Genomic DNA, 14645 nt, shown 5'->3' on the forward strand with positions numbered 1-14645 from the left:
TAGAGTAATTTAGCTTTGGTTCAGGAAGTTGTGGCTGTTTGTTAACAGCCACAACTCTAAATAAAAATAAATACCAGCTCTCTACCTCTGTCAAGAGTTGATAAGACTATACAGCATTTAAAGTTTTCTACATAGCAATAAAAAGTAGCACATATAAACAAAAAAAGAGAACAACATAGGTAATTTTTCAAGCAGTGTCTTATTTTATGTTCTTAATGATCAATGTAATTTATATTCTTAATGTCATCATTTCAAAAGCCTGTGGAGTAGCGGTGTGGATTTTTCCTAAATATAAACATTGAACCTTATACAGAATGGATAAATAGGATTTTGTGCACTGTCTGCAACATGGCATGGTAAACTTTCTAATGCGCCAACAGAGGCAGTAAACATAGCAGCAAATCCTTTGATGTCAGCCCTCCAAAGAAATAAAAATAAAATCACGCTGATGTAATCACACTAACCAGAAACAAGAAATGTCTGCTGGAGTTACTTCACAGTTAATTTTGAACTATAAATTAATTTCCATGTGTGTGTTCCATTGAGTAAAATATCTAAAGCATTTGAAATTCTTCTTTTATACTTTTTCATTCATGACGTGGCTGAAAACAGAAGAGTGTAATGTAATTGAACACATCATGCACTGGATAATGAGCCGCTTAACATGTTGTAGCTTCTTCATCATCATCTTCAGTGGCCTCTTGGGCTACTCCACCAGCAGGTTAGCGGGTTTGTTGCTGGAGTAGTGTAAATGACTCCGGCCGGTCCATTGTCGGCTGTCTTTCTTCGTAATCTCATTTACCTATACAATGTATATTAGAAGGACATGGGTCGAGCTCAAGAGTGAGAGAGACATGCTCCCGAATGAGGTTAGACAAATAGCAGCTGCACTTTCAGAAAGCTGAACTGATAATAGCTCTCCCGGATACTCCATGCTTGGCATCACATGATAATGAAGAGGTGAGTGTTTAAAGTGCAGCCCATTATTCTGCTGTGGTGAGGACTGCTTTGATCACTGAGGTTGTTAGTAGTACAAACAACCACGTGTCTCATCTTCTATGTAAAAGGACGTGTTGCTGACTCTATAATTAATATCACTAGTATTATAGAGAAATTACTTCTTTAAAATTATTTCGATTGAATTCTCCCTTTTCTGTGTCAGCAATAAGAGTAAAAAGACAGCAAGGTGAGCTAAAAAAAAAAAGAAAAAAAGAGCATCAGTGAGCTGTAATTACAACTTTTATTTGCGTTAACTCCCATCTTTTCTATCCCTTTGTGATAGTGCTACACTCCAAGCTTACATTTTTCTCTCTATTTCACTCGCAAGTCCTCCCCCTTTTTCTTTCTGTCTCATCCTGTGCGTTGCTAGGTGTTGGTTGCTACTACCGTCACCCTCAAACTGACCCCACACAGAGCTACAGCATCCCCTGTCATCAACGCTGTCACCAGGGAACGGCCCATTTTTCTGAATCCTCCCACACCCTCACACAGATACACACTCACTCACTCACAAATCACTGTTTCCTTTTTGCCACACATGAAAATCTCTCACACGCCTCCCGTGTTTGTCATCCTCCCACAGTATTTTCTCATGTTCAGTCCAACACTAGTTATTTTTCAGTATTGTGAAGGGACTGGGGAAACATAGGCACGCCTGATGCTTATGTTGTGAATACATCTATAACCTGTTATGATATGTAGATGGTATAAATCAGAGACTGTAGACCAAAGAATAGACAGATTAATACACTCAGTGGTTACACCAGGCTATATGTGGTTCAGATAATGCTCCTGTGTTTGCCCCAGTGACATCAACCCCACCATTTATTATGTCTCCGTGCCAGAGACAGCTGGGGCTGTTAGTTGGTTTGTAGCTGTATTCTGATTGGTTGGTTTGTGGTTGTATTCTGATTAGTTGGTTTGTAGCTGTACTCTGGTTGGTTTGTAGTTGTATTCTAATTGGTTGGTTGGTAATCGTTGGTTGCTTGCTTGGTTGCTTGGTTGCTTGGTTGGTTTGTAGCTGTATCTTGATTCCCAGATTGATTCCTGCAGAGTCATCTCCTGCTTGTTGTCACCCAGCTACACTTGAGGGAGGAAGTGCTTTGTGTGATTAGAAACACAATTAGAGGCATGTCCTGATTCTTATTGTGTACAGTGCGATATAATGAACCAGAACAATTCAATACCCTGACAAAAAGTAATGCTGTTATGGCTCTTTGCCAATGATAGCCAAGGCTGAAGGCATCGTGTTTTAATTGATAATAATTTTGCCTGTTTGTTTATCTTTTGCTTCAAAACTATGAGCTACGTTTGCCACTCAATAGAGTGTCGCTGTATATTTGTACACCAACCCAGATACAACCGGCCTTTTTTAAGAGACATAAAAGCTTAAAGAAATCACGATTGCAGTATTTACTCATGTATTTAATGTCGTAGAATAAAACGTGAAAATGTCTTGAGCTTGTGTTAACCACAATCCTTATTTTAGCCATTTAACCAAAACTCCATTCAAAAAAACTCAGACTTAAGGACAAGGGAACGGGAAGTGCTAAAATGCTAACCTATGTCCAGGTTTTAGAAGTTATTCCTGCGGCACTCTATTGGCACCAAAGTGATGAAGTGTCCCTCCAGTGGCACGTGTAATCGGCCTAGTTAAGCTGAAAATAACTATTGACTTTTAGATTGTATTTGTGAGTGTGTGGTGAATGATTATATGTACAACTTTATTGTATTCATTGTCACAAAGTGCTCCTAAGTGCAAACAGCCACAAACTCCAAAGAGTGAATTACTCTGTGAATAATAAAATAACAAATCATGCAGGCAGTCAACAGGTTCAGTTACTGTTTGGCTAATGTGTGCTTGAAAATGCGTTTGAACATTTTACAAGTTCTTGCCAGATATCTTACCATTATTTTCATCAGTTCAGAAACAGCTGCACTACAGTGTCGGACTTCTCTAAAATAACAGGAAGACCACAAGCAGGCAAAATGACAGCTCAGTACAACAGTGGTGAGCTGAAGGGCATCTCTGAACGCACGGCTCATTCAACCTTGAAGGGGATAGACTGCTGCACAAGAACAAACTGGGTTCCATTCCTTTCCACTAATAAGAAGATTGACTGTAATGGTCATGTGAAAATCAAGACTCCTGCTCCTTCCCAATGCTATTTTAATGTGAGTCATGGGGGACAAAATTGACAGTCCTCCTCCTGTGAAAAAAACGTATTAAGGTTTATCTGAAGCCAACATGGGGCCTCAGCCAACCGAGTTAAACAAATCAAGTGAACATCCTCCACCATTTTAACTGAAAGAGTATTAATTAGGGGAATTTAGAGGAATATATCCAGCAATTTTGAGCCACTTTGGAGTAAAACGGGGACCAAGGAGCTATTTGATGGCCATGCCTAATGAAGTGACCACTAAGCAAATAACTTTGTGTATCATGATGTTAAGAAATTCTTTATTACAGGGCTTTAACACCAGAAGTGCAAGTTCAACATAGCAGAGCAAGGTTATTATCTGCAATGCATAGAGAGCGCAGCCTCTATACATACCGCACAGGTTATAGCAGAAACCACTGCGCTGATTTCTGCTAGTTTTTGTGGGCAAATTTTTAACAAATAACCAAAACTGTGACCTCAGATACAATGACCTCCATAACATATATCCAGTGGGATTCAGCATGGTGGACGTGTTCAGGATCTCCCCTAAGGGTTACAGATAAATGCTTTTCTGATACACAGAAATTAAGTTTATCTTTTAGACTTTCTCCTAATCTTTTTTTTCTTTGAATTATTGAATGATTCTAACTCTCAGGGCCTCTAAACGTAATCTGAGTAGGAGTAAATGTGCTGCCTGTGATGAGGGGTCACATGAAGACACAGCTTTGTTTTAAGTCATAAGTCAAAAAAGGTCAGAAACAACTGCTGTAACTCTTCTCTCCAATCCCTCTAGGACTTGAGTAGCATGGCAGAAAATAATAGAGAGGATACCATGATCATTTATGTTATGATTTCACCTGTAGTATCCTTGTTTGCTGCTTTGTACAGATATCTGCTGGTATAACTCTTGAATCCATCTAGAATCCAGTTTGCTCACAGATCCTGGGCAACCGTCAAGTTTGAAATTCCTTTGCCGTCTTCCACTCCCATTAGTGTCATTTGGATTTTCCAGCTGCCAATAGGTAATTTGATGTTGTCTTTATCACGTCAGCATGAGAGTGTGCACCCAATCATATAATGCCGGCTTTTCCAGCTCGCCACTGCTGTGTCTGTGTGTGTCACTCTCAAATTTACCCTGGCTAAAAATAACAAGGTGGGACAGAGGTGGCAGTGACCTGTCTACAATGATTGTCTTTGGTACAGAATTTTAATAGGGGGTGGCAGCGGATGCAGAATCTGTAATGGTTTTATCCAGCTTCTTTCTGTTTCTGTGACCACATTAAACAGCCTCAGTTAAAGTAAATCAAAACATGATCCGGCGAAGTCCAGACAAACTTGCTTTCCACACCCAGTTATCAAGCTCCCAGTGATGTTCATAGATGCTCAGTCTTCAGATTTTTTTGGAAGATTCTTTGTGCCCAGGTTGTGTAGAGATGGACAGCATTTTACACTTTGCATCAGTTTGTCTCTCAAATACATCTTGGCCAATTTGGCTCACATTTGTTTAACCTCTCCTAAACTGTAACAGCTGCTTATCACAAAACATCTGTTCATAAAGCTTAAAAAATGGATTGAAGTGTCTTTTTGTCTGTCGTGCCTCAGGTACAAATTTAGTAACTTTGTCTAAGTTGTTGAACTGTAACCAAATTCATTGAGAGGTTTGTCACACTATCAGACACTGTACTACTCATTCACACCGCACTACATATTTTTCAATATAGTATGTGGTTAAAAATTAACAAAAAACAAAAAAACTAACCGGAGGGCAGGGTGGGCGCCCAGTGGTATTGCTGGCCAACCACAAACATAGTTTTTGAACAATGCTACATGCACCTTTTTTTAATTAGAGGTAGGTGTAGAGGCCTGGAAACCAAATCAAATTTGAAGAAACAGCCTTTGGTGGGAAAAAAAAGTCTAAAACTAAAAACTGTCTAGTCATTGTGTTTCTACTTGTTTAAGAAAAGGATTACATTTTGGATTCCGTAATTTTGTGAATAGCTGTCACAATCTGTTTCCGGACTGTATGTCCTTCCACTCTCTCCTGGGATATTAACCCCTTCTTTCTGTTTGTGTAATAAATCGGACTCTTCCTTTCCTTTCCAGATCTGTACCAACATTTTCCGGACTCTTCCACCAAGTGAAAACCCTGATTTTGACCCAGAAGAGGATGAACCCACCCTAGAGGCTTCATGGCCTCACATGCAAGTAAGAATCGGATATTTACACAAGTCTGTGCTTATTAACCTTTAGATAACATCATGATGTGTTAGAGTACTCATAAAGTGCAAATCTCTTTTTATTTTATACATTTTTCCCTTTTCTTTTCCAGCTGGTCTACGAATTTCTCCTGCGTTTTCTAGAAAATCCAGACTTCCAGCCAAGCATCGCTAAGCGCTACATAGATCAGAAGTTTGTTCTGCAGGTGAGTTTCTTTTTGAAAACACTTGGACTGAAAATGAATGTGTAAGTTTGTCAGCAGGTTTCCAAACTAACAGGCGTTGTTAGTTTGGTCACAATTTATTCATACCTTTTTATTGGGTTTTTAAGCATTTACATACATCGTCAAAACCACAAGATCAAGTATCCCACCCATCAGATTCCCCTGGAGGACTGGTCAACACACAATCATACGTTCACAATCAGGAAAAAAAAAGTCTTGCAGCTGTTCCAAAGTTTCACAACGGAAGGTAGGGTGAGAAAACAGCTGTCAGAGATATTATCTAAATATTAACACAACTGCAGATTTTCAGTCTTCAGTCTTGAAATCATCCTTTGTGTTGCACTCAGTTGTAACCATTGTCCAACAAGGACCTCTGACAAAGTTATACTGCCAGCACAAGACAAAGTTGTCAGTTAGAGACTTTCAGATAGATTTCTTGAAATAAAGACATTTTCTTATTAAACCACATCAGGATTAACAATTTGCATAAAAGCACAATATATAATATATGTTTGTTTGTTAGCAGGAAGAAAAACGTAATGCTGCAACAGTGGAAGTGAAACAAAAACCATTTTGAGGAGACAGAGGGAGGACACTGCTTTTTATCCTTCTAAAATGAATAATAAATCATGATAGATAAAGATTGTTTTTGTCATTTAATCATGTCAAAAGTGTCTGTTAGAGGAGAAAACTAGCAGACTGTTGGTTGGGAGTGTTGTGACAGCTCGAGGGCTTCAACTGACAATTATTTTCATTCACTGTTATCTGTTATCTACCAACTATTTTCTAAATTAATTGATTCATTTGTACAAAAATGTTAGCAAATTTGGAAAAATTCTAGTGCGATGGCTTCATGTTTCATCCGACAAACGGTTGAAAACCTGAAAATATTTAGGTTATTATAACAGAAAGATTAAAAAAACTTCCACTTTTTCATGGAAATTACTGAAAGTATTAGTCATGTAATTGATGGTTGGATGGTTGACAGATGGTTGGTCAAATTATTAGAATTTCTGAATGTGGTAAATACATTGTGATGTGTTTTGGGAGTTCACCCACCTACATTATGCTTCGTTGGATGAGTCAAACCATGAATTCGCTGCAGCTCGTCTACATCTGTCCTGGCTCGGTACCCACCTACCTCAGGAATGCTTCACTTCTTGTGTGAAGCTGCAGAGAGAAGCAGCAGCAGCAAAAAGGGACCACAGGGCCTGGAATGTTGGCTGGGCCACATCCAAGGTGCCTGGACCGACTTTCCATGATGTTAGTGTGTCGTGGGGAAGCTTTAAATAGCTGGCTGTTGTTTACTCTTCAGGAGGAGAGAGGCGAACTGCGGTCGGAGCAACGGGAACGAGGTGGAGGTTTGGGTGGCAGTAAAGGAAGGGAGAGGAGGCCCGTGGTTTAGTCAACTTAAGTCACTGTAACACACACAGCATAGAGACGGGTCTGAGATGCACACAGAGGTGAAAGCACAAGGAGAAACATCCTGAGGGGAGGTAGAGGTTCGGGAGTTTTCTCAAGGACGCTTTTGCAAGGGAGGACAGATTTTAGCACGGGAAAACCCTGTGGTGACCCTACTCAATATTAGGTGTACATATACAGCATGTGTTAAGGTGTCTCTGTTATTGTATCATTGTCTTGCAGGCCCACTCTTTAATGGTGTGGAGTAAAACAGTCATGGAACATTACAACAGCAGTATAACATTTTGCAGAATGTTTTGATTTCAACTTTGATTTAATCACCTGAAGCTGTGAAGCTGTTCCTCAGCATCTATTTCAAGCACATTCTTTGAATTTTAGCTGGAAGATGCTGTGAATTGATAAGTAAGCAGCTACATGTAGCTGTTAGCTTGCAGAAGGATCACAAAGAAGCAGTGACTGAAGTAGCAAAACTAACTATACAGTGTATGCTGGTGGCATATCCCTTAAAATGACAGTGTGGCTCATGACCAGTTTTCTGCCTCACTTGCTAGTTACTGGCATATTTTGGTCCTTGAATACGTAGCTCTAAAACTAGCACTGCTCTGGTGCTGCTGATCCTGCTGCAGAAAACAGCCTTCGACATGGGAAAACAACCATATGTGGAGCTAAGAGCAGAACATGTGGTCAGACACGTGGCCAGGGTGTATTTTAGGCTTTTCTTTTTTTTCCTGGTCAGGGAGCACTGGTAAAGTGCTGTGGAGTGTGTCTGTATCTGTGTGTTGACATTAGGTATCTGTTTTTTTTTTCTCAGTTTATATTAAGTAAAATATTGACATTTTCAGAAGGTTTTGATGAATTTAAATCCATAACTGATTCAGCACGGTGCAAGAAGAGTTTCATTAGTCTCTGTGCAATGTTCTGTATTTGACAGATTTGCTTCACACAGTTACTTCTCACACGTTTGTGTGGAGTTAAAATGATCAGTGTGTATTAGATTACTTTCTCACCTGTATGTACCTGTATGTCACACTGTATAACCCAGGACATGTGTATATGAGCCAAGTGTAAGCAGGGTTTAAGTATTTACTATCCTTGTACTGATTCTTACATCCACCCAGCAAAGACGTTTCATCACAAAACTAAATAAAATCATTTTATGATCAATTTCTCACCGTATCTCATCAGTTTGCACATCAGGCTTCATGCAGCACAGATGAAGCTCAGGCTCTAGTGTGACATTGTCCAGTCAGTGTCAGTGGGAGCCTGAGGTTTTATACATAAATAGAAAACTGTCATTACAGTCAGGATTATGGTCATGTCCGACACGTGTCTTTCTCGTTGTTGTCACTTGTTGCCCTTTCTGTATCTCAATCAAATTTGGTGCACATAGGCTTTTAATCAAGGTATTACTGAATTAATTTCAGTAATGACCTGATTGTTCTCATCGTGGATAATCTTTTATCATGAGGATGAAATTAAGAGATTGAATTGATTGCAGATGATTTCCAGGAGAAGGTTTGTTTAACCATGAAGGAGAGCTGTCTTCTTCATTTTTTGTTTTCATTTTTTCCCTCTATACGTCTGTGGACCCTGTGCAAGCAAATTGTCCTTATGATTGTTCCTAGTGTTTAAATACAGATGGACATGGAGCCTGGAAATGACTCTTTTTTTTGTTTGTTTGTTTTTTGTTTTTTGACTGAAGGTAAAAACTCACCATGGCCACTGGATTATTCAGGGACATGTAGATGTCAGGCTCAGGAGAAAACTCAGATCCTAGCGTGACCTCCTGTGATTGAATATTGACATTACCTCAGGCATAAGCAGAATCTCTGAGTTATACTCTGGCAGCTTCATGTCCGTATTCCATTTTGTCCTCATTGATTAACTACTGAATGGGCAAAACTTTTTTCTGCTCTCTTGTTCATAAAGATGCAAATTTCAAATTTCACCTGCAGATTCATTTCTTGATTAATTGATCAATAATTAGTTTACAGTTGTTTTTACTATGAGAAGTTGAGCTCATTGTTTAGTTGTCCAGCCAACAACTTCACCAACTTTGGTCACCCTCACTGCTCTCATCGTGTTGTTTTGTATGTCCATGTTACGTCTACAACTTTTGCAAGTGGTCAAAAATAAATAAAAATCAGTCGTTAAAGGTTTAAAATGAGTAGAAAAGACCTGCTCAGTGTTCTGGTCCCTGTGGTCTGGTCCTCTTCGCTGTTAGCCAAGGGGTGGGCAAAGTAGAGAAAAATAATATGACAATATGTAATCCCATCACTCAGCTGTAACTCAGTATTCAGAGTTACCCGCAGCGTTTTATAATGAAGGACCCCCGTCTGGCCTGAATTAAAGTGCGCCCACACTAACCTCAAACAAAATTACTACATTTTTATGAATTATAAAGTATTGGATGAGTCATCCAATAACTACGTAGATAATAAGATGAGATGTGTCCGAGTCTGACTTCTGCTCAGCAGGTGATTGATTAATCGATCACGTCATACGCTGGCTTTGCATTAATTAATCGGAACAGGACGTCACAATGTCAGAAAGACAGGAACCCCTCTAAGTTTTAACAAGTTGGGAAAAAAATCGGTCACAACTTCCAACCAACATCTACCACCTCAGCTCAATCATTTCTTAGGAAAACCCCCAATATGTTACAGTATTTACTAAAGTATAGTGAAAAATTAAACTGTACATGTTAATCAAGGCACAGTAAACCATGAAAATCTATCCTTTGTCTTTCTCAAGTCATCAAAAATGTCACAAGTTCTTACTTGAACATGTCAGGAGGTAGATGTATAAACAAAGGATTTGTCCCGGCCCCCTTAGTCACGAGTCCCCTGCCACAAATCCTGCATTATGCAGTTGTTTTGTTGACTTTGGAACATTTAAGGACGTCTGCCATGTTTGTTGTTGACAACAAAGTTATCCCACGTTTGAATACATCACCAGTGTGTTTTTTTTTCCTGGTCTGTGGTGTCAGAGTAAGATGCAAAACAGAACCCAACCTTATTCCTTTTAAATAAATCGGGACTGAGAGAGTTTGTGTTTGTCTTTCTCTGTCTGTTCCTTCAGCTGCTGGAGCTGTTTGACAGTGAGGACCCAAGGGAGAGGGACTTCCTGAAGACCATCCTGCATCGCATTTATGGAAAGTTCCTGGGGTTGCGAGCCTTCATCAGGAAGCAGATCAACAATATTTTCTTGAGGTGTGTAAAATGGTCAATTGAGAGACCAGCTAAGACAACTGTATGTACAAAGTATGTTTGGGTTAATATTCATATATTTAGGTGAACATGATCAGATCAGGGATGTAAAGCAACTAATCAGTCGTCAGAAGTTGCAATATTGAGTGGCATGCTGGTTTCAGTAAAGTAACTAATAATTCTTCTTACCATCTAACCAGTCTCTAGATGCAACACCTCCCTTTATTTCTTTTAACCTGTCTTCAGGCAGTTGAAAAGATAGTTAGTAATTCCCTATCATTTCTGTTAATGTAATAAAGATTATGTTGTGGGATTCCTGACGAGTTTAAAGTCCTTTTCCTTCACTCACTACCTCCATGCACACATCATGTTGTCTTAAAGTTTTCTTGTGTGTGAAATTGCTGTTGGTCTAGTTTGCCTGATCTTCACAGCACTTTAGATGTGGTTGAAACAAACAGGGGATCATGGTTCCTACTTTTGTTCCTGAGTTTAGCTCCTTTGCTTCCACTGTTCCTGGCACTATTTCGTCATAAAGGGGCAAATTTTTTTAGCAGATCAAAAGCCGTTTTCATTGTGATTTTAAAAGACAATTATAAACACTTTTCGATCAGTCTCAGTTTATATTTGTAAATTCAATGGGTGTTTGTCAGTTTCACAGGAACGTAGGTTGAATGTAGCAGAAAACTATCTTTCATCAACTCCAAGTTTCTCATCCTGGTTTTCAGATTACTCCATTTTGCATTGATCCATCTAAAAAAATCATTTCTTTAAACCTTACATTCATCATCACACTACGAGGACAGACAGAGAGGAAGCAGGAAAATAAGTGCAGATGGAGGCAGCGTGCTGAATCTTTACGGCTCCTGTTGCTGCGTGACAATGAGCTTTAGATGATTGAAACAGGGGACACTTGATGTCGTTTCCAACAGGCAAGGTGGCAAAACGGGTGCACCCACTTTGACCATCTGCCACTGAGGATAAAAATAGTGCCACAGTTGTCAGGCTCTGTCTGTACATACCATGGGTGCACAGCCACATGGAAATGGTTTACCAAACAGAGGAGGTGAATGATGTGTGGATCATTAAGTTGCATAAGAGTGGCAACAACCAAAGTCCATAGCTAAATATGTTTAATTTTTCCAAGTGGCCCATTTATTTATCACCTCTTTCAATTAGACTTTTTTTTTTTTTTAGAGAATTTGCAGATTTTAATCTCAAGTGATCCCAGTTTCCTGTAGGCTCTACTTTTGTGGCAGCCCATACGCAGACAGACCGCCATATTTTTTCTTGTAGAATCCAGTAAAACTTCATATAAAGGCTACAAAGTTACAGATTTGTGGTCTGCTTGTGTAAGGTGAAATTTCATATTATAAAACCCAACTCCTAAATCAGGGTAATAATATTTCTGGAGGAGCCTGAATCAATTGTTCTGATCATTGTGCTCTGTTTTTAGGGTTGTGATGTCGTGAGGTGTTTCATAATTTCTGTCGTCAATGTGTTTGTTGCTGTTGCAGGTTCATCTATGAGACAGAGCACTTCAACGGAGTGGCTGAGCTGCTGGAAATCCTGGGAAGGTGAGTAATGACGTATGAAGTTGGTCAACATTTAGGCTAGAGCTATAACGATTGGTTGATTAAACAATCTGCAGTTATTTTGATAACAGAATTTTTTTTTTTTTTTTTGTTTTCAAGCCAAAACACCCTGTGGTCTTTATGTTTTTCTTTGTCATATATAAACTGTGAAGTGAATGACTTTGAATTTTTGACTATTGATGTGATAAAAGAGGAATCTTAATTTAATTCCTATGGGAAAAGCTCCAGGAAATTATATCAAGCATTTGTTATTGTTTTGTGACATTTTATTGACTGTAGGATTAATTGAATTAAGAAAATAATAATTAAATAAACTGATTATAATAATCATCAGTTGCAGCCCTAATGTAACAGAACGACATTATCCATTTGCTTTTTCTGCTCACCAGTCTTTAACTAGTATTTATTTTTTGTGTGTGTGAATAAAGTGTCAAGATTATCATTTGAGGGTAAATGTGTTGGGTTGTAAAACACTGAGAGCATTTATTCATGAAGAAGTAATATTATTTGTTTTGGCTTCCTCATGTGGCATTTGGCAACACTGACATTTTGTTTCATTTTAATCACATATTCTCCAAATAGAAATTTCTCAGTTTTTTGAGGTAGATTTGAAGGAATGTAATCAGTGTCTCATAGAAACCAGGTTTTTAATCTTGATTTGGTCCTGGGTTTAAGGTTTTAAACTGGTTTGTGCAGAATGTCACGAGTCCAATGATGTGGAGGACTTTCCCCCCCAAACTGAAAGGCCTCTCGGGCCTCTTCTTCTCTCATTCTGGTGGTGTTCTTGCTTTGAATTCTCTTCTTCAGGAACTAAATATCCCTAGTTCTGCTCCTGCTGTGTTTAGTTTGTGCTGCTGTCTCTCAGTAATCTGACATTGCTCTGTTGTTTCTCTGTTTACAGTATCATCAACGGGTTTGCATTACCTCTGAAGGCAGAGCACAAGCAGTTCCTGATGAAGGTGCTCATCCCGTTGCACACAGCTAAAGCACTGGCTCTTTTCCATGCACAGGTAGAAAAAAACTCTTTACTGTTATGTTTATTATTCACTTATAACTCACAAGAAGTTTGGCTGGGTATTCTGTATCACAATATGCTTTTTTTAAAGTAAACATTAAGCTCTTTATTTGAACAAATTTGATTTGTTTAATTCAAAACACAGAAAAGATTTGTTATAATTTATATTAACTGTAGTTGGGGATCCTATTAACAGAATTAAATACTGTCAAGATGTAATCTCAGTACTATAGCACTGTCTAGTGGCTTTGAAATGAAAATGCACTTCATGGATGTATTTTCAATTTACCACAGTTGAAATTTATAAGATGATCATACAGTTCAGACCATGAGTATTTGTACAGTCACACATTTTTTGTTCTTCAGGCTCTGTGCTTCAATATTAAAATTTGAATAAAATAATGGTTATTACATTAAAGTGCCAAGTCTCAGCTTTAACTTGAGTAGGGTCACATCAGTAAAGAAAGAACTGTGTGATAGGTATTGCCCTTTTAACGCATAGTGCCCAAAGTTTAGAGGTTCAAAAGTACTTCGACAGATGCATATGAAGCTAAACAGAAATCATCATATTTAATGTTGTGTGGAAAAACCTTTGACCCATAAACGTCAGTAGACTCTCTTCTGCCTGGTGATTGGCTCCCACCTCCACCTCCATATAAACGGAAACTCTCAGTCAGCTCTGAGCCGTGTCTGAGCTTTTTTCTGCATAAACTAATGTTGAAATGACAACCAGCAAATACCCACAATCTAGACTGTATGTTTCCACCCCAGATGCATATCTAACAACTGAAATCTTCACAGGCAGTCCTAACTGTAAAGCAGTGTTATCAGATTGATGTTGTTTTACAGTATTGTGGTTACAGACGATACACTTATGTTTTTTCTTTTGTGTCACTCAGCTGGCCTACTGTGTGGTCCAGTTTCTGGAGAAGGATCCTACGCTCACTGAACCGGTACTTTTTTTTTTAATCATTCCTCCTACTCAAAGCACAAAGCCTCAAGCACTAAATTAGTCTACACTGCAGATAAATGTGTTGTGGGTGCTAGCAAACCACACACTCAAACAAACTCTTTTCCTTTTTTGAGATTAGACAGAAATTCTCAAGAAATTCTCTTTTATCTGTGCAGGTGATCCGTGGGCTGCTGAAGTTTTGGCCGAAAACCTGCAGCCAGAAAGAGGTAATCTGCCTGTCTGTGGATGCACCGAACACTAATCAGTGTTGTCAACCAGATTTTAAGGTTCTGCTCCGTATTCTGCACCTCTTCTCAAATTAGGTGATGTTCCTCGGTGAAATTGAGGAGATTCTCGATGTCATTGAGCCAACGCAATTCAAGAAAATCCAGGAGCCGTTGTTCAAACAGATCTCTAAATGTGTGGCCAACCCACATTTTCAGGTAAAACACACAAACAAACATTAAGCTCTGAAAGTAACAGCTTTCTCATTCAGACATACCTGCACTCATCAGTAACATTTTATTTTTTAATCCCATATTTAGCTTTCATAAACAGAATATAAACATTTACTGAATGTGTAAATTGTCCTCATTAGTTGTTTTGTATTGTCATGTGTGGTTTTTAGCAGACAATTTTACTATGTGGTAAATGGAGTCAAAACACTTATACTAAAAGACACATTCACCCATTCACACACACGCTCATACAGCGCTTCTGCCACACACACACTCTCACTCTCTCACACACACACACACACACACACACACACACACACACACACACACACACACACACACACACACACACACACACACGGAACAGCCATCAGAGGCAATTTGGAGTTCAGTATC

The 14645-nt window shown here is 38.9% G+C and overlaps 1 protein-coding gene across 1 annotated transcript in view; it reads left to right on the forward strand.

The window, feature by feature from the left end:
- Positions 1 to 14645, forward strand: part of ppp2r5a (protein phosphatase 2, regulatory subunit B', alpha isoform) — a 41406-nt gene that overhangs the window by 21512 nt on the left and 5249 nt on the right. The window contains exons 3-10 of the mRNA XM_071467478.1: positions 5265 to 5366; positions 5491 to 5583; positions 10105 to 10235; positions 11747 to 11806; positions 12726 to 12834; positions 13739 to 13792; positions 13968 to 14018; positions 14115 to 14234. Coding sequence (XP_071323579.1) covers positions 5265 to 5366; positions 5491 to 5583; positions 10105 to 10235; positions 11747 to 11806; positions 12726 to 12834; positions 13739 to 13792; positions 13968 to 14018; positions 14115 to 14234 — 720 coding nt within the window. The remainder of the gene's footprint in view (positions 1 to 5264; positions 5367 to 5490; positions 5584 to 10104; positions 10236 to 11746; positions 11807 to 12725; positions 12835 to 13738; positions 13793 to 13967; positions 14019 to 14114; positions 14235 to 14645) is intronic.

This window comes from Trachinotus anak, unplaced genomic scaffold, assembly GCF_046630095.1.
Source record: "Trachinotus anak isolate AG129_WGS33_773 ecotype Australia unplaced genomic scaffold, CSIRO_AGI_Tana_v1 ptg000031l, whole genome shotgun sequence".
NCBI classification, from domain to species: Eukaryota; Metazoa; Chordata; class Actinopteri; order Carangiformes; family Carangidae; genus Trachinotus; species Trachinotus anak.